General features: G+C 53.8%; 1 protein-coding gene across 3 annotated transcripts; it reads left to right on the forward strand.

Moving 5' to 3' along the window:
* The first annotated feature begins 1612 nt into the window (after positions 1 to 1612).
* DAPK3 (death associated protein kinase 3) lies at positions 1613 to 16379 on the forward strand. 3 transcript variants are annotated; one of them, XM_081077777.1, is made up of 9 exons: positions 1613 to 1703; positions 2666 to 2822; positions 9919 to 10279; positions 10560 to 10689; positions 11035 to 11083; positions 11761 to 11787; positions 12731 to 12883; positions 13703 to 13748; positions 14206 to 16379. In XM_081077777.1, the coding sequence occupies exons 2-9, from the start codon at positions 2761 to 2763 to the stop codon at positions 14740 to 14742; spliced, it is 1365 nt and encodes a 454-aa protein (XP_080933903.1). In that variant the 5' UTR covers positions 1613 to 1703; positions 2666 to 2760; the 3' UTR covers positions 14743 to 16379. The 3 variants fall into 3 exon arrangements, with proteins under 3 accessions (XP_080933903.1, XP_080933902.1, XP_080933904.1); XM_081077776.1 differs by lacking the exon at positions 1613 to 1703 and adding an exon at positions 1870 to 2022; XM_081077778.1 differs by lacking the exon at positions 1613 to 1703 and adding an exon at positions 2275 to 2415.
* Positions 16380 to 19429: the final 3050 nt, after the last annotated feature.

Below are 19429 nucleotides of genomic sequence, written 5' to 3' on the forward strand. Positions count from 1 at the left end.
GAAAATTCAATTTTTTGCTTGAAATTTTGCCATTGGCAAACTGTTATTCTTGAATTGACAGTTTCAATTTGTTCGTTTTTGAGAAAATGCCTGTCTGAAAAAACAAGTCTGAATTATTATAGTTTGTTTATTATTATAGTTTGTCAGGTTTTTTTGGAAGTAAAAATGATGTTTCAACTCCTCATTAAGTGTGGGCTGCACAGAAGTAATTCCAAAGCACACAGTATGGAAGGGGAGAGAAAAGAAGTAACTTTATAGTGGAGAAACCTGTCAAACTAACCTAGAGCCAGGCGACCAAGGTCAACATCAACAGTGATAAGTCATGTTGATAGTATGGACCCTGGATATGATGGGATGAAAATGGCACTTTACTATGTAATACATTACCCATCACCCCAGTCTAACCATGAGAAAAACATCAGATACCTCCATTGAGGGAAATTCTATTAGGTTGGTACTAAAGTAATTGCGGATTTTGCAATAATACAAAATACCCGACCAACCCTCAAAACTGTCAGTCACTAAAAACAGGAAAGAGAAAACTGTCGTAGCCAAGAGGAGCCTAAGCTGTGATTACTAAATGTCATTGGGATCCTGGGACAGAGAAAGTACCAGGAAACAGGAATCTGAACAAAAGTACTTTGGTTAATAAAAATGTATCACCGCTGATTTCTTCAATTGTAAGACATGTACTATACTAATGGAAGAAGGTGCTGATTTAGCTGTGTACTGATGTGTGTGTATAGTTCTTAAGACAAGACTGGGGGAAGGTGATCTCCAGGCAGAAGAAACAGCTCGTGCCAACACTTGGGTTAGGAATGAAATGTTTGAAGTCAAAAGGAGGGCAAGTGGGGTTGAAGTACAGTGAACAGGAGGAGAATGGCACGATGTTAGAGTGGTCAGCAAAAGCCAAAAGACAGAGTCTAGTGTCTGAGGTGCTTAAGCATTAATTTGGGTTCGGGCCTATCTGGGAATCAGTCTCAGCGGTGTCATTTACTGGCTGTGTGATTTTGGGTGGGTTGCTTAACCTCTCTGTGTCTCAGTTCCCCATCTGTAGAAATAATATAAATAATAATATAATAATATAATTTACCTCCTAAGGTTTTTTTGTTGTTTCGTTTTTTTATGTATCTTGAGACAGACAGGAGTCGTAGAAGGATCCTCAAGAGGGAAAGGTAACACCGAACTGAACTCCTCGTGTATTTTTATTTACGGATTTGGAATGTGGGTAACATTTTACAGCTACTCAGGGACTAAAGCAACCCAGGAGCTGCCATGCCGGAGCTGGGCCTTGGATTCGTATATCTTGTGACTAAGAAAGGCAGGAAGAGGGATGCAGGACTTCAGCATGAACCTTCCAGCTTCAGGACCCGGGTCAGAGAAGAGCGGGCGGGGCGACCCAGGGGCCGAAAGTCGATCTGAATTCCGTAAGCTTGACCGGCTTCCATTATAGCCAATCAACTGCATAAAGGCGAGCCTGTCGACCAATGGCGACGCGGCATCCGGGTGCGGAGAGCCGAACGCTAGCGGACTTGGGCCTGGCAGGAAGCAGGGGGCGGGGCGTCACGATCGACAGGGGCGCTGACCAATGGGACTCCGCCTCAGAGGAAAGCACGGGTGGACGCGGTGACGTAGTCGCAGGTCAGCGCGTAGAGGTGGCCAGCGCGGCGGAGGGGCGGTCTGGGGCCGCGGGGCTGTGGAGGGTGAGGAGTGGGCTGTATTCGAGTCTGTTGAGTGTGTATGTGTGGGGCGGGGAGGGGAACCCTTGGGGGACCTGCGGCACGTTTGGGGACTCCTGGGATGACCGAGCCGGAGAAGGGTCTGGGCCGGGGCCTGTGAGGGGCGTGGCGGCCTCGGGGGCGCGTGAGCAGAGACGTTACCGGTTGGGGACCCTTGGAAGGGTTTATGAAGGGGGATTTCCGGGTCTGCCATGGAGTTTGAGGGAAGGTTGGGGGCGAAGGACAATGGAGGAGACTCTCAGATGTGGCTCTTTGCGGGGGCGCATGTGGAGTGGAGACGGAGGTGGGGGCCTTTACCAGGCGGGATGCCTTGCTCGGCATGAGGAGAGGGAAGCGGGGTCTTGCTAGGACGGAGGAGTTCGGGGGAGGCCAGAATGGGTGGGGAGCTCGCAGGAGCTTGGAAGCTGTTGTCCAGTTCCTGGATAATTCAGTGTTGGGGGGAGCATACCGCTGAGGAGGAGGCTGGGGGGGGGTATGTGGGGTGAGGACGCAGAGGACTTGAGATTGCTGATGGGCAGGGAGATGGGAGTGTCGGGACTAGAACCGGGACGTTGGGCAGGGAGTGTGAAGAGTGGGGGCGCCTGCAGGAATGCGTGGGGGCTCTGGGTGAGTAGGTGGGAGAAGCCCAGGAGGGAAGAAGCAGAGAAAGGCTGGGGCAGCGTGTGAGGAACCAGAGGTATGTGCCTGGTGGGAGTTATGGGGGCAAGGTGGCACCGGGGGGCTAATGGCGGCCTTGCGGCCGGTGTAGTGTCTGAGTGAGATGACACACGAAAGTACCTGGCCTGCCAAATGCAAGTGTCCTTCCCAGGGAGCGTGGAACTTCAGCGTGGAGTGATGTGCAACCTATTTTTGGTGAGCAGGTTGCTTTGTTTACTTGGAGTAATGGCTGACATCTCACTCCTCCCCTATTTCCCTGTCTCCTCCAGGGTCACGGCTAGGGGACTTCCCGAGGTCCTGTCCCCAGGCTGCGGTGACTGGGCTTTCACTGGAGCAGAAGGAGCTGGAAGGCAGACCGACCACCATGTCCACATTCAGGCAGGAAGATGTGGAAGACCACTACGAGATGGGGGAGGAGCTGGGCAGGTGAGTGACCCCTTTGGCGCAGCTCCAGTGTGGGAGAGGCACTGAGGGGTCTTCTGGATAGTTCTGTCCTTTATCCTACTCTCCTAAAAGGAGTGAGTCAGGGCCATGTGCCGGTGAAACAAGTTTGGGCTTTGGAACCAGACACCCTGGCCGAGAGTTCTTACTCTGACATCCTCTCTGCATTTTCCTTTGGGGAGAAACGTAATTGAGCACATATGGTATGACAGTGCCTGGCATATGGCGTGAGAGCAGTAGGTGTTAGCAGCTTTTGTAGGTAAAGGTCTGTCCCTCTCTTAATCCTCTCTTAGGGGCGGTACTTGAGTCTTCCCAGCTGTCGACCTTTCCAGGGAAGGCCTCCGGTCTGGGCCCACAACCCTGCTAGTTGTGTAGCATTCTTGTGGGAGAGAGGGGAGGCTTTCTGTGCCAGCCAGGCAGCTGATTTCCTGCCTGGCCGGGCCTTAGAGCCTCCCCTGGGAGCTGACTCCCCCGCCACCCCAGATCAGCCAGGCACTATCCTTTTTTGTTTTTGGTGGAGCCTCAAACCTTATTTGGTGAGTTTGCTGCTGGCTGGCCCCATGATGTCACCAGAAGGGAATGTAAATAACTGAGCCCTGCTTCAGGCCTTTGCTGAGACAGTGTTTCAGGCTCATTTGGGATTCTGAAGTCTCTCCTTTAGGAATTTCCCCTTTACAGTGGTAGTGAATGCAGCACCCCTCACCCCAAATCTCATACTTTATTGTTGAAAATGTATTAGGGTAGCCTGCTGAGGATAGTTTGGCAAAATTCAGCAAAATGTCATATGTGTATTTCCTTTAACCCACAGATTCCACTGCTAGGAATTAATTCAGTGTGAATATATACATACGTGGACTCAATGACCTAGGAACAGGGATAGTTGCTATAAAGATTTCATATGAGCAAAAGATGGGAAGCATCTTCAGCGGCCATAACAGCACCCCCGCGTCCATAGATGGAACATTATGCAGCCATTAAAAGAGCCAGGCACCTTGTGTGATGTGAGCCACAGAAGAAATTGATTGAAATTTAATTGAAAAATTAAAAGCTGTGTCAGTTTTAATAATTTTAATGATATATTTTATTTAACCTGATCAAACTATTATCATTTTGCTTTTTTATAAACTTTTATTTATTTAAGTGTGTTTTTCCAGGCCCCATCAGCTCCAAGTCAAATAGGTGTTTCCGTCTAGTTGTGGAGGGCGCAGCTCACAGTGGCCCACTAACTGAGCTAGCCAGCCTGCCCTTATCATTTTGTAATCATGTAGTCAGTATAACAATTATTAGTGAATATGTTACCACTTTTTTTATTCCGTATTTTTATTATTCAACATTTTATACATAGTAAATACAAACTTTTTACCGCCACTGGAAAGAAAGCATGTCTGCACCGAGACTCCCTTCAAGCCGGACCCTGTGCACTGTGATGCTACATTAAATGTCCTGCAGGGAGGGCTGCTTCTTAAAAAGGAGGCATATTTTTACAGCTTTGTTTTTTTGAAATAAAATTAGCAGCTCTTCCAAAAAACATTTTAAAAATATAACAAAAAATTTCAAATAACCCTCCAAAAATGTGGAAAAGCGAGATTCAAAGACAATTTGGCTAGCGAAAGAGAATACGCAAGTGGGTGGCAAGGGGGTGGACGCGTGGCTCAGTTGGTTAGAGCGCGAGCTCTGGGCAATGGGACTACCAGTTTGACGTCCACATGGGCCAGGGAGCTGTGCCCTCCGCAACTAGAATGAAGTCAGTGAACTGCCGCTGAGCTCCCGGGTGGTCAGATGGCTCAGCTGGTGGGAGCATGGGCTCTCAACCACAAGGCTGCTGGTTTGACTCCCACAGGGGATGGTGGGCTGCGCCCCCTGCAACTAACAACGGCGACTGGACCTGGAGCTGAGCTGCGCCCTCCACAATTAAGACTGAAAGGACAACAACTTGACTTGGATAGAGCTGATGAGTCCTGGGAAAAACACACTACTGTTTGTTCCCCAATAAAAAGTCCTGGAAATACACACTGTTCCGCAATAAAGTCCTGTTCCCCTTCCCCAATAAAATCTTTTTAAAAAAAAGGATAGAGAAAACAAAACTAATGGTGAATATTAGAAATGTACAGGGGTCATTACTGCAGATGGATCAAGACCTGCTTAAAAAAAAAAAAGGGTGGCAAGGACTGCCTAATTTTATGCACTTTGAAGATTTTTTTCTTTTTAACCTTTTTTTTTTTTTTTTTTTTTAATTTTAAGTGTGGTTTTCCAGGACCCATCAGCTCCAAGTCAAGTAGTTGTTTCAATCTAGTTGTGGAGGGCGCAGCTCACAGTGGCCCATGTGGGGATCGAACAGGCCACCTTGTTAAGAGTACACACTAACCAACTGAGCCATCCGGCTGCCCCTCGGCAGCTCAGTGGCAGCTCTGCTCAAGTTGTCCTCAATCTAACTGTGGAGGGCACAGCTCAGCTCCAAGCCCAGTCGCCAGCCTCAGTCTAGTTGCAGGGTGCGCAGCCCACCATCCCATGCGGGAATTGAACTGGCAACCTTGTTGTTCAGAGCTCCCACTCAACCAACTGAGCCATCCGGCTGCCCCTAGCACCTCTTTTTGATATGAAGCCTTTGAAATGTGGTGTGTATTTTGGCTCAAAGAACATCTCAGTTTGGACGGGCTTGACAGTGCCTTGTGGCCAGTGGCTGCTACCTTGGACAGCACTGCTCTGTGTAATGGTTGGGAACATTCCCAGAGATACATGAAGTTAAGGATTAATGGCGTAGAACACTGTGCACACTGTGTTGCAATTTGTATAAATTGTAGATGTCGTTTGATGTCATCTGGACATCTGAATTCTAGGCTGTCTTTATGTTACTTCCATTCACCTACCAAAGGACCTACAAGGTAGGTGCCATTATCCTCATTTTAGATAAAGAAATTGAGGCTGAGTGAAGGGCGGCGGCTTACCCAAGGCCACGCAGCCTGTCAGTGGCCAAGCAGGATTCAGATCTTGAGACCAAACCCTGCTGGCTCCAAAGCCCAGGCGTGCTGGGACCAGAGGCAGGCATTTGGCTTCCACATGCCTGCCAGCCTGCTCTGCCCCCATAGCCTGGTAACGGGCCCGTTAGATGTCCAGACAAAGATAAGCCCTGCGTGTTGGGAAGTCAGTGTGTCCTTATGCCCCAAACACCATCTTATTTCAGTTCACTGTGCCTGTGAAGTTGGCCACCATGATAAGCTCTGCGTTTCACAGGCAGGATTGAACTGGAATTTAGTTTCAAGCAGAACTGTCTTTCCCGAGTCTAGTTATTGACTGTCTTTGGGGAATTAGCTGTGGGGAATCACTATGGTGACAGGGACCTCAAGTAAAGCCGGCATATGTTTTCCTGTCCTAGGAGTCAGGGCTGAATGAACTGCGAGCGAGTTTCGTGTGTGTGTGTGTGTGTGTGTGTGTGTGTGTGTCGGGGGGAACGGGGGTTCTTTATTCCCAATTCAAGTTCACACTGACAATCTTGGGAAAGAAGCTAACGTACGGGTTGATGAGGCTGCGGACTCTGCCCTCCCTTTCACACCGTGGAATTGTGTGTGCGTCTATTATTAGCCCACTCAGGCTGCCATTGCAAAGTGCCACAGACTGGGCAACAGAAACGAGGTTTATCATCTCCCAGCTCTGGAGTCTGGAAGTCCAAGATCAAGATACTGACAGGATTGGTTCCCTCCGAGGCCTGTCATCCTGTCTGGCAGATGCTGTCTCCTCCCTGTGTCCTCCCACGGTCGTCCCTCTGTGCGTATCTGTGTTCTAATCTCTTCTTAATAAGGACACCAGCCATACTGGATTAGGACCCACCCCAATAACCTCATTTTAACTTACTCCCTCTTTAAAGGACCCATCTCCAAAAAGTCATTCTGAGGTCCTGGGTATTAGGGCTTCAACATATGGGTTTTGGGGGTCGCCAGTCAGCCCATAACATTTTTTTACCTATTCCCTCCGTGTTAGTTACCCTTATTTGTTAGTTCAGCTTGGAATGAAACTAAAAGAGAAAAAATCCTGGTATCTGAAAATGAGGCCACATGTTCAGTACCTAGCGCAGTGTTCCGGCATGTTTGGCATTCGCTGTCATTACCGTCAGGGAGTCGTCATGGGATGGGAGGTAGGCCTGGAACAATTAGCTTGGATGTGGGCAGAGGGGCGGGGAGAGGCATTTCTGTGGGGGCAGGGGCGTCGTGTACCCGGGGGGCTGTTGTGCTGGATTCCGGGCCCTAACCAGGGAGGCTGTGCCTGTTTGGTCTAACCTGTGCCCTTCGCTTTTAGACTGAATTTCCTGTTACTGCTGTAACAAATGACCATAATTTAGTGGCTTATAAGAACACACGTTAATTATCTTAAAGGTCTGGGAATTGGGAGTAGAAATGGATCTGCAGGGCTGCTCCTTCAGTAGTAGGCCCTAGGAAAGAACCGTTTTGGGCCTTTTCCAGCTTCTAGAGGCTGGCCCTGGCCCGTGGCCCCTCCTCCATCGTCACAGCCAGCAGCGCAGCCCCTTCCATCTCTGACTCTGAGCCTCCCGCCTCCCTCTTATGAGGACCCGGTGATGACACTGGGCCCCCTGGAATCCAGGGTCGTCCCCATCTCGGGCCTCGACTTAACCCCACCTGCAAAGTCCCTTTTGCCACATGAGGGGACACATTCACAGGTTCTGGGGCTTCAGACGTGGATGTCTTTGGAGGGGCCGTTGTTTAGATGACCGTGATTAGTAATGATTTTGCAGCCCCATCTGCCCACCTGGGCTCTCAGCCACCTCCTGACCACCCGAGTATGCGCAGAGCACGCCTGAGATGGCCTGCTGTGGGCGCCTCCGGTTCCTCACGTGGATGAGGGCAGCAGCTTGCCAGCGTGTCAGCTGCAGGGGGTCCTGGGTGCTGCAGGTCCTGCAGGTAGGTCCACCTCCTCGGGCAAACCCAGGTGGCTTTCCCCAGCTTGTCTTTTTTATTTTTATTTATTTTTATTGGGGAATATTGAGGACCAGTGTATTTTTCCAGGACCCATCAGCTCCAAGTCCAGTCACCATTTTACAATCTAGTTGCAGGGAGCGCAGCCCACCCTCCCCTGCGGGAATTGAATCGACAGCCTTGTTGTTGAGAGCTTGCGCTCTAACCAACTGAGCCATCCATCCGGCTGCTCCACCCCCCCTCCAGCTTTTCTAAAAGCCCCACTGGCTTGGCAGAGACACCCTCACTCGTCTGTCTGTCCCTCATTCTGCCTGGCCAGCCTTCCTATGCCACCACCAACTGCAGAGAGCCCTCTTGTCCCCAGGACTTGTCTCCGCAGTCCCTTCCTCTACGCACTCTTCCCGCCGTTTCCCCAAGATGGCTGTGTGTTCTTGACCCTTGGCAGGGCCTTATTGAAGTCTCCTGTCTGGAATTTGTGCCTTCGGTTTTGGACTCTGTCTCCACCTGCAGCTGGCACTCTGGCAAGCTGCTGCCCTCATCGGCAGCCATGTAGCCCCTTGAAGTAGCCCAGTGTCGTGCGGCCTGTCCACGAGCCTGGAAAGGTTTCTTACTTTTTTAAAGGGTTGCAAGAACACACAAGTATTGTGACAGACCATGTGGCCTATACAGCTTAAAATATTTATCGTCTGGCCCTTTTCAGTCAACTTCTGAGTCAAAGCAAATTAGTATAACTGAGTTCCTAGACAGCAGAAGAGTTTGGACATTGGACAGCTCCCTGGAGTGCAATACGTAGAATTTCGTTGTCCTTTAAATACCTGTCTTGAGATATAATTCACAAACAGTTCACTCACTTAAAGTGTACAATTTCATGAACTTTAGTATATCCACAGCGGTCTGCAACCATCACCACCATCTATTCCCAGAGCATTCTCATCACCCCAAAAGAATCCCCATTCCCATTAGCAGTCACCCCTATTCCCCCTCCCCCAGCCCCTGACAACACGAACCCACTTCCTGTCTGTGGATGTGCCTGTTCTGGACATTTCACATAGATGGAATCACACACTGTGTGGCCTGTGTGTCTGGCTTCTGTCACTGAGCCCCGTGTGTTTCACGTTGTGGCGAGTGTCAGTATCACTCCTTATGGTCACATAATGTTCCCCTGTGTGGATGGCCCACATCTTGTGTGTCTGTTCACGTGTTGATGGATGGACACTTGGGTTGTTTCCACCTTTCGGCTGTTGGGAATCATGCTGCTGTGAACATTTGTACAGGTTTCCATGTGGACACATCTTCATTTCTCTTAGATATATATCTAGGAGTGGAATTGCTGGATTTTGTGGTAATTCTGTGTTTACTGTTTAAGGAGCCACCAGATTGTTTTTCATAGTGGTTCCCCTATTTTGCATTCCCACCAGCTGTGTGTGCAGCTTCTGATTTCTCCATGTCCTCACTCTCCTCTCGTTTTCAAAATGTGCGCCTTTCTCTCACTCTGCTATTAAATAAGAAGGTCTTTTGAAGTCAATGGCTTCCTTTTTTTTTCTTAGATCTTTAGAAAATGATGAAATACACCGCAGAAAGTTGAATCAGTATAAAATTGTTTCAGATAGAGAATAAGAACCTCTACTTGCTGCCCCCGTTTCCTCAATGCCACTCCTCAGAGATGGCTGTTGTTAACAGGTTGGCATGTGTCCCTCATACCTTTTTTCCTACGTATACACGCGTCAATAAATATATCTGTGCATGTGGGTACAGTGTGTGCCTTTTTTAAACAAAAGAACTCATTTTGTGTGTCATTCTGCGGCTTTTTTCACTGTGAGGTCCTCGTGGATATCTTGTCAGCACTCAGCGAGTCACCTCCATTCTTTCATATGATGGTGTAGAGTTCCACTGGACTTACTACCACCACGGATTCTAGTTCCCTCCTGATAGACTTTGAGCTGTTCTTGTTCTCTCACTGTTGTGAAAATGCCAGGTAGCCGTTGTGTGCCAGGCCGCCCTGCACTCACATAGCATACCCCCGGGCGCATCTCGGAGGTGGTGGGGACAGTGTATCCGCATTGCACCAGGGGCTGGGACAGTGCTGCCTGCGCAGGTCGTGGCAGCCTGGTCCCTCGGTGTCCCGCTCACCTCCCCCCCCTCCTCCGCCCCCACAGTGGCCAGTTTGCGATCGTGCGGAAGTGCCGGCAGAAGGGCACTGGGAAGGAGTACGCGGCCAAGTTCATCAAGAAGCGCCGCCTGTCGTCCAGCCGGCGGGGGGTGAGCCGGGAGGAGATCGAGCGGGAGGTGAACATCCTGCGGGAGATCCGGCACCCCAACATCATCACGCTGCACGACATCTTTGAGAACAAGACCGACGTGGTGCTCATCCTGGAGCTCGTCTCGGGCGGGGAGCTCTTTGACTTCCTGGCCGAGAAGGAGTCGCTGACGGAGGACGAGGCCACACAGTTCCTCAAGCAGATCCTGGATGGCGTCCACTACCTGCACTCCAAGCGCATCGCCCACTTCGACCTCAAGGTGAGCCCTGCTGGGAACTCGGAATGGAACAGGACCTGCCGAGCATGGCTGGCAGGTGAGGGAGGGAGCCTAGAGCGGGTCTGCACACCCCTGGGTGTGTCAGTGCTCTGGGGGTCAAGGAGACGGGCTGGCGCAGCCCTGGACCCATGACATCAGCCTGCCCATACCCCATGGGCTGGGAGTGGGGGTGCCCAGGAAAATTCCGGGTGCTGTTCCCGGAGACGCCAGGCCGGCAGAAACCGCAGGTCCCCCTCCCACCGTCCCGCTCCCCCCAATCCAGCCGGAAAACATCATGCTCCTGGACAAGAACGTGCCCAACCCGCGGATCAAGCTCATTGACTTTGGCATCGCCCATAAGATTGAAGCCGGGAACGAATTCAAGAACATCTTCGGCACCCCGGAGTTTGTGGGTGAGGCCCGCCTGGTGCATCGGGCTGGGGCTCGGGGAGGGGGCACTTGAAGATTTCCGGTGTGTGAGGAGCTGTAGGCCCGGCCCCTGGATGCCTTGGATGCCTGGCCCTTTGCCCTCAGGTGCCCTGGCATCAGGCATGGGAAGCTCACGGCCTTGGGCTGGTGCCATCACCATCCCAGCCTTCCTGCCCTACAGCTGGCTCTGCCTGTGTGTGCGCACGTACATGCGCCCCCTGAGCAACCGCCACCTGCAGGGGTGCTGTGTTGCTCTTGACCAAGTCCCCATTACAGCCTTAGATGCAACCAGCTCCTGACCCTGCACTTTCTGTCTCCCTGTCCCAAAGCTCCCGAGATCGTCAACTACGAACCCCTGGGTCTGGAGGCGGACATGTGGTGAGTCAGTGGGAGCTTTGGGGGCCCAGGGCTGCCCTGGGCTGAACCCAGTGCACACACATGGGACTGCTCCTCGGGGAATGACCCCTGCTTGTCCCCAGGTGCATAGCCCATCCTGTGCGCTCAGTGCTGGGGGCATGGGCAGCACAGACCTTTGCCTTAGGATGGGGGTCAGCAAACCACAGCCCTGGGGCCAGAGCAGGCCCAGGGACTGGGAGCATTGTTCATGTTTTTCAGAAAGGTGTTAAAAACAAAACTGACAAATATGTGACAGACCGTTATTGGCCCACAAAGCCTGAAATGCTTGGTGTCCAACCCTCTATAGAAGCAGTGCCAGCCCTGCCTTTAGGCCTCAGCAGGTCTCTAGAGGGTGCCACATCCACGGGGTCTGTGGGGGCCATTGTGCTTTCTGCCCCACCCCCACCTCTAGTCCCTTTGAGCTTTGATAGGAAAATGTGGCCCAATCCTTAGAGCCCTGGGCAGGAGGACGGGAGCAGGCGAGCAGGCAGGCAGGCGGGCGGGCGTGACCCCTGAAGCCCTGGGAACTGATGCACCTGCCCTCCTGGCCCCTGGCCTGAGAGCCTGGGCTTGTGGCTCACCCTGGGGGCCTGTAGAAATGGGGACTCAAGGTTTCGTGACCCTCGGCTGAGCTGTGTTTTTCGTGTGTCCTCTTCCAGGAGCATCGGAGTCATCACCTACATCCTGTGAGTACCTGGCTGGCATCCTGCTGCCCCTCGTGGGGCCCTGCCGTGGCTGAGAAGGGTCAGGGGGGCTTTTGTGTGGGGACAGTGACCTCAAGCGTGGGCCGCCTAGCGCTCTGACCTGTCGAGGTGCCAGCAAACTCTGGGTGGGTGGATGGATGAATGAATGAGTGAGTGAATGAATGTGTGCAGGAGAGAAAGATGTGGAGATAGGGTGAGGGTGAAGGTTCCAACCTTCCCGTCCCACTGCTGGTTCCCCAGGCTTTCCAAAAGTAACCTCATTAGTGTAAGCTGAGACGTTGGAAGGGGCTTGTTATGAATAACAAACACTTTTTTCATCTTTATTCTCTGGAGCTATTTCAGGAACTAAGGACAAGGATTGAATGTTACAACAAAAGATGCTCCCACCTTCTTAGCTCTTAAGTTTTAGGAAATTCCCAGGGTTTGGGAGCTGTGTGCCCAAGGACAGGGGTAAAGACCATGTATGTATTTCTAACCATAACTCACAGTATCGGGTGCTCGGAGCCCCCTCCATGCAGCATCTCCGGAAGGCAGGCGACACCAGCGTGTCGTCACCGGTGATGTGCGCTCTGCGTGCTGGGTGGCATCAGCCAGATTCCTCTGGAATCACTCACCATTCTGGGGCAGATGCTTTGACACTGTGTCTGCGTAGGTACTTTGAGTTTCCACAGGGACCTTCACCCACGGGTTTTCACACCTCCGCTGGCTGGGCAGTGACTTCTTACTGCCTTCTGATTGGTGGCCAGGGGGTGGCTGGGGGAAGGTGCCAGAGGACTGTGTGCATGGGGTGGTCGGGGCCCAGTGTCCCTCTCCCTCCACGTCTGGCCCCTTTGTGGACAACGCGCAGATTGGTGGCAGCTCAGGCAGCGGCTTGGTCATGAAACCAGTGCAGGGGCCACTGAGCCTCATGTCGTCCATCTTCTAGCTTGAGCGGCGCGTCCCCGTTCCTGGGTGAGACCAAGCAGGAGACCCTGACCAACATCTCAGCCGTGAACTACGACTTTGACGAGGAGTACTTCAGCAACACCAGCGAGCTGGCCAAGGACTTCATCCGCCGGCTGCTCGTCAAGGACCCCAAGTGAGCACAGGCCGGGCAGAGGATCGGGGCAGGGGAGGCTCAGCGCGTGTGGCTGCTGTGGCCAAGAACACACCCCTCCAAGCCACCACCTCCTCATAACTGGCTTCCGCTTGGGCTGGGGAGAGTAATGCATGGCTTACAGTGGCGCACACTGTGTCTTAAGAAGCTTCTTAGGGCCGGCCGGTTAGCTCATTTGGAGCGTGGTGCTGATAACACCAAGTCTGCCGGTTCGATCCCCGCACGGGCCACTGTGAGCTGCACCCTCCTTAAAAAAAAGGAAGCTTTTGAATTCATTGCCGAATTTTAAAATCAAGGTTTCACATAAAATTCCAGATTATTTTCCTTTTCTAGAAAAATACCTCAAAAATTCTGGCAGCATAGAGCCCTCATTCTTGAGAAAGTGCTCCTTTTGGCCGCAGCCCTCCCCTGGCGTGTGCTACCCATTCTTGTCACCCACCTGGCCCCTCCTGTGGGTGCCGGAATTGTTTGACCACAGCATTAGGTCGTGACCTGTTAATGAAACTCCTCAGGGCACATGGAAACCCCAGAGCCTGCAACCCAAAGGCCCCCCTGAGGGGCTCCTTGTGGCTGGCCCAGCAGAGTGGGAGCTCAGGACTGTGCAGTTGCAGGTCATTTCAGGGACTTGCTGCTGGGCTGGAGGGTGACTTTAGGGGTTGGGGGCCTCCAGAGGCAGAGCGCTGAGAGCAGGGCTGCAGCAGGGAGAGCCTGGAAAACTCCTGCCCTGCTGTCTGCTTGGTGTGGGAGGACGGTGCAGATGGCACTTGTGTGACTAAACAGGGCTTGGGGGTGCTCTTCCAGGAGGAGAATGACCATAGCCCAGAGCCTGGAGCATTCCTGGATCAAGGTGAGGAGGGGGGCTGCTCCCACTGAGGGATGGCAGGCATGATAAGCCCTCAAAATCCAGGGAGGGTCCCAGAGCGGTGGGCCCGGGCAGTGGAGGGATGGGGTGCTCTCTGTGATGGCCTTGGAGCCTTCTCACTGAGACACTCAGTGGGAGTCCTGCACCCCTCTGTGCACACAGCAGGGCTCCCTCCCGCAGAAGCTTCCCCGAAAGAGCATTGTTCCATAAATGGACAGAGCATCAGTTTTTCCATCTCTCTGGTCCCTGGCGTGACTGCGTAGCGTGCCATCAATACTCAGCTCTGTCTTCATAGCAAGAAAACGTGCCAGGACCACATGCACATGGGCACAGCTGTGTGCCAATAAAACTTTATTTACAAAAGCAAGCAGAGGGCCAAATGTGGCCCTCGGTGGCCCTGCACCTGGCCCCTGCTCCAGACTGTACTCTCCCTCCCCCTCAGGCCATCCGGCGGCGGAACGTGCGGCGGGAGGACAGTGGCCGGAAGCCGGAGCGGAGACGCCTGAAGACTGCCCGCCTCAAGGAGTACACCATCAAGTCGCACTCGAGCATGCCCCCCAACAATACCTACATCAACTTCGAGCGCTTCTCCAAGGTGCTCGAGGAGGTGGCGGCAGCTGAGGAGGGCCTGCGCGGCCTGGAGCACAGCCGGCGGCTCTTCCACGAGGACATCGAGGCGCTGACGGCCATCTACGAGGAGAAGGAGGCCTGGTACAGGGAGGAGAACGAGAGCATCGGCCAGGACCTGCGGCGGCTGCGCCAGGAGCTACACAAGACCGAGGCGCTCCAGCGGCAGGCCCAGGAAGAGGCCAAGGGCGCCCTGCTGGGGGCCAGCGGGCTCAAGCGCCGCTTCAGCCGCCTGGAGAACCGCTACGAGGCCCTGGCCAAGCAGGTGGCCTCCGAGATGCGCTTTGTACAGGATCTGGTGCGCGCCATGGAGCAGGAGAAGCTGCAGGGCGTGGAGTGTGGCCTCCGCTAGGGCCACAGGAGGCGGGTGCCCCCTCAGCAGCCCGGGGCCACGCCCCTTTGTCACCTGTGTTGGGCCCTGGAGAGTCCCTGGGCTGGGGCTGAGGTGGGAAGAGGTGGGCTGGGCTGGCTAGGAATGGAAGGCTGAGGGGAGGGGCTCAGCCAGCTGTGTCCCAGGGAGCCAAGGCTGATCCCGCCTCCTCTGCACAGCATGCCTCCCTCTGGCTTAGCCCCTCTCCTGCAACACTGGGGACTCAGGGTGGGGGTGCTTCTGGGCAGCATCACCTCCAGAGCTGTGAAGTCTGCGAGGGATTGGTGCCTCCAGGAGAAGTGGCCACAGTGGACCAGATGCCTCAGCCTGGCTGGGTGGTAGGGTGGCAGTCTGGGTCCCAGGTCAGGGCTCTGTAGGGCAGTTGGATCACACAGCTGAGCCTGGTCAGCACCTTTAGGCCCTCCGCACTGGTCCAAGTACACACAGCCTCAGGGATAGTTTGTGAGGGCCCTTGTGTGCCCCAGGACTCGGAATTGAGGGGCATCTGCTGGGCAACCCATCCTCTCCTCTCCCTCAGATAGGATGTGACTCTTCCAGGGTCAGAGCTGGAGGCGGCCTCAGCCCGGCCCTCCCCATACTTGCTGTACCTAGACCGGGTACTGGGGTCAGAGATGAGGAGTGACCCAGCCCTCAAAGAGGTAGTATTGGGCGGAGCATGTGGCTGAGCACGTTACCTAGACGCAGTAAAGGAAACATCTGCAAAAGCTGTCTCTGTTCCCTGCCTGAGGCCCAGGGATTCCCTGGGCACTGGGTGAGGCAGGTCCAGGGGCCAGGGGCCTGGGGACAGAAGTGAAGAGCCATCGTCCATCTGGCAGCTGTCCCCAGTGGGGCAGGCTGTGGAGCCATCCCCTCATAATGCCAGGTGCAAGTTTTCCATGACAGTCCCTGAGGCACCAAAGCCCCAGTCGGGGCCCCACCCCATCTCGGTCCCTGGCTCTGCCCCTGCTCCGCACCCCTTGGTGGGGACCCCGTGGAGTAGTCCCAAGAGGCTGGTGGGCCCAGCATTCCCCTCCCTGCAGAGCTTCAGGGCTCCTTACCACCACCACCACCACCCCAGCCCTCAGGCTCTGTGCTGCCCTGTGGGGAGAAGCCCTTTGACCCTACTGCTGCTGGTGTTTCCCGCTGGCATCTGGCTAGAACCCCTCCCGGGAGCACTACCCTGGACCTGAGCGCTTGAGAAGGGGGTTGCAGTGCCATCATGTGCCACTAGGTGCCGCCCTCGAGGAGGGCCTGTGCCCTAAGGTTTGTGCTTCATGAAACGTAGGTCCCTAGCCGGTGGCCACTCAGAACCTGGAGTCGTCTGCTGCAGGTTGGGTTAAGTGAGGGACACCTGTGCAGACATCCTTCCCGCCCCCTGGTCTGGCTGAATGGAGGCAAGAACCAGGCAGGCAGGACAGACTATTCCTGCTGAGGCCACTGGCCTGGGGCTCAGGCAGGGCCTTGGGACCTGGCTGTGGGGTCTTGTGATGCGCAGCTCATCTCTGGGGTCTGTGGCAGAGCTCCTTGTATGCCCCTCCATGAGCTCCAGGCCATCATGTATGCACTCCTCTGCGAGCACGTGTGAGCCCAAAGGAAATAAAGTCCGGATTCTGACCCCCAGCAGTTGTCTGTGCTTGGGCCCGGCGGGGCAGCCAGCCTTGGGTCAGTTGGTGCCATGGTCTCCAGCTCTGTCTCTTTCCCTCCGTCCACTGCCTGCCCCTGTGCTCCTTCGGACAAAGAGGGCAAACCCAGGGCATGACATCGGGGGCTGCCTCAATCTTGGGGCTCAGCTGGACTCTGGTTATTTTTGTTGCAATGAAATGGAAACTTGCAATGTTGCAATGAAAAAGCAGCCAGAGCGGGCTCAGATGTGTCTCTTGGCACCTCCTGAGGGTTCCCCTGCCGTGCTCTGCGCCCGGGTGCCACCAGCGCAGGCCAGCCCTGCTGTCTGCACAGCAGGAAGGTGGTGGCGTCATTGCTGCTCAGCACAGCCTCTGGGTCTGGAATGTGGCTCCAACGAGGCACCTTCTGGCCCAAGTCCTTCCCAGGAGCCGAAGTTCTGAGCCTTTGGCAGCTCTCGGTCATTCTAATGTCGCCTCATTTCCATACACCAAGGGGCATGTTTCTCCTTGTTTTCCTTTTTAACTTTTTTTTTTTTAATTGAGATAGGTCTCACTATACAATCGATCTTTTAAAAATTCTTTCTGGTAAACAACTTTCACTTTTGAAATTCTAGTAAATTTCAGTTCATCGAATGTTCAGACCTGCTTAGGTTTCTGTGGTCAGTCCATGGCTGTCTACAGCCAGCTTGCCCAGGCCAGGTCCTGGTCTGGCCTGCACATGGCACCTGGCTTTTAGGACCCTTAGGGCTTAACGACTGGGCTCTGTGCAGCAAATTCCCAGATTTTACATTGCAAAGTGCAGTCAGCCCCTGGTGGGTGTACTTTCTGTCCAGGGGTGTGTAATTTCTGTAAAATCAATAAGGCCATTGTCTGCTGGTGCTACCTGCCTCCTATGGGAAAGGAGGAACTTTTATGCAGTGCTAGGGCGTCTCCAGATCCCAAGGCGGGTGGTTACACAGAGGCTGCCTGGCAGTGTCCACGGGACTGGTGAGCAGTGTTCACCCAGCCAGTTTATCAAGAAGTCGCACTGCATTCTGGGTATGTCAGGTGCTGGGAGACATCAGTGAGAGTTTGACACCACGTCTATCTTGATGGGGTTGGGTGAGGGGTACTTAGCTATCCTACATTTCAGATTAAGGCTGGGTAGAACCTTAAATGCACTTGGACTCACACCTACCCTTTCAGTATGCAGGGTCCGCCACACGGCAGGGCTAAATTTTCAGTGTTTTTCAGGGTAACGGCCGGGCGTCCTTGTTCTGGAGATGATCTCTGCCCCAGCCCCCTGACCTGGATTATCTTCAGTGGCTCAGCACTGAAGTGCAGCCTTAGTTGACTCATTCTGTCAGTCGAGGGCACAGAGAACCACCCTGGGGTCATAAAGCACCTCTCCAGTGTCTGGCCCATGCAAGCACTTAGCAAACAGCACTGCCCTTTCGTAGAGCCTGCTGGACTAGTGTGCTGTAATTCATCGTGACTGCAGCAGGCAGACTCATGCTCTCAAGGACCCCTGCGTCCTCCCGTTCACTCCCTTGGCCTCATGGCGGGTTCTAACCAACAATACAGCAGAGGTGATGGAGGTCACTTCCATGATTAGGCTACGTCGATGGTGATTTCCATCTTCCTGGCACCCCCTTTCCCTTGCTGCTGACTTTGATGAAGCCAGCTGCCATGTTGCAGAGGCCCACATGGCGGCAAGGTACAGCCAGCAAGGAATGAAGCCCGCCAAGCACATGAGTGGTCTTAGAGGCGGATCCTTCCCCGATTGAGCCTTCAGATAAAGCCCGGTCTGGCTGACACCTGGATTGCAGCCTCTTGAGAGACTGGGCAGAAGGCCCAGGGAAGCCATGCCCAGGTTCCTGATCTATGTAAACGATGAGATGACACCTGTATTGTTTTAAACTAGTAAGTTTCTGGTGATTTGTTTTGCAGCAGTAGCTGACTAATACCCTGATAAAGGCACACTGCAACCACTTCCCCGGTTTACTGAACCAGTTTACTGAAACCTCCAACTTCTGTTTCCCCTCTTTTAGCACCTTGTCTATTTGCTGTGCCTTCATTCGTTTCTTTCTGAGAGTGTGATTGGGGTTGCATGTTAGCGCTGGGCCATCATCGTCCTTCTCTTCTGGGGAAATGGACCACTCAGCAAATCTGCAGAGTCAGGACTCTCTGCTGCCTGGTTTTGCCATATGCAAAGTGGGAATGTCTTCTGCCTGCTTCTTGAGATGGGTGGGAGGCAGGAACTACGGGAGCCATGGATTCCATCCCTCCAGCTGTCGGGCGTCAGGTCAGACCTGCCTGAGCCGTAGGTCGGCTCAGGATTTGGCTGCCGTGTGTGCCGCGCTTTGGAAGAAAGGGGGTTAAAACCTGTGTTTATGTGGAAGCAGAACTCACACACGGCATAGCAAGTGAGGGAGGCCCAGGAAGGCAGGGCTTCTGCTGGTCCTGCTTCTAAATTACAGCGTGACCTCAGGCACATTGCCCTGTTCTGGGCAAACCTCCTGCTTTTACCAGCTCGTAAGGTGGAGCCCTAATTTTAGGCCTTACACCCCAGCTTGGGTTTAGTCACAGCACCTTCGAGATGAGTCAGAGGGTCCTGGGTTTGAATGCAGCCTGATTGGGCTCCGCTCTTCGCAAACACACCCCCTCTCTGCCCAGTCTCACCCTCCCCCAGGGAGGAGGGTTCCGTTTGCCTCCTAGGGTAGCACCGAGGGTGGAAGGAAAGGGTGTGTTGGGGTCCAGCACACACTGGGCACCCCCAAGCATGAGGCTTGTTAGATTTGGGCGGCTGCGGTGTAGGAAGCACCATCACACTCTGGGTGGAGCAGAGCGTTCCCATCTCTTGTAGATCAGAAGACAGTCCCTGTGCCATCTTCCTCGGGCCTGGTGGCCGAGAGCAGGTGCCAGCCAAGCTCACAGCTGCCGCACTCCTGACCATACTTGGGCAAAAAGCTGCGGCCGCTATTAATAACCAGGCTGTGCCTGCCCAGGTCCTGGGGCAGGGAGGGCCGGCAGCTCCTATAAAGCCAGGCCCGCCAGCTCCTAACGGC

Source organism: Rhinolophus hipposideros (genome assembly GCF_964194185.1).
Source record: "Rhinolophus hipposideros genome assembly, chromosome: 16".
Classification (NCBI taxonomy): Eukaryota; Metazoa; Chordata; class Mammalia; order Chiroptera; family Rhinolophidae; genus Rhinolophus; species Rhinolophus hipposideros.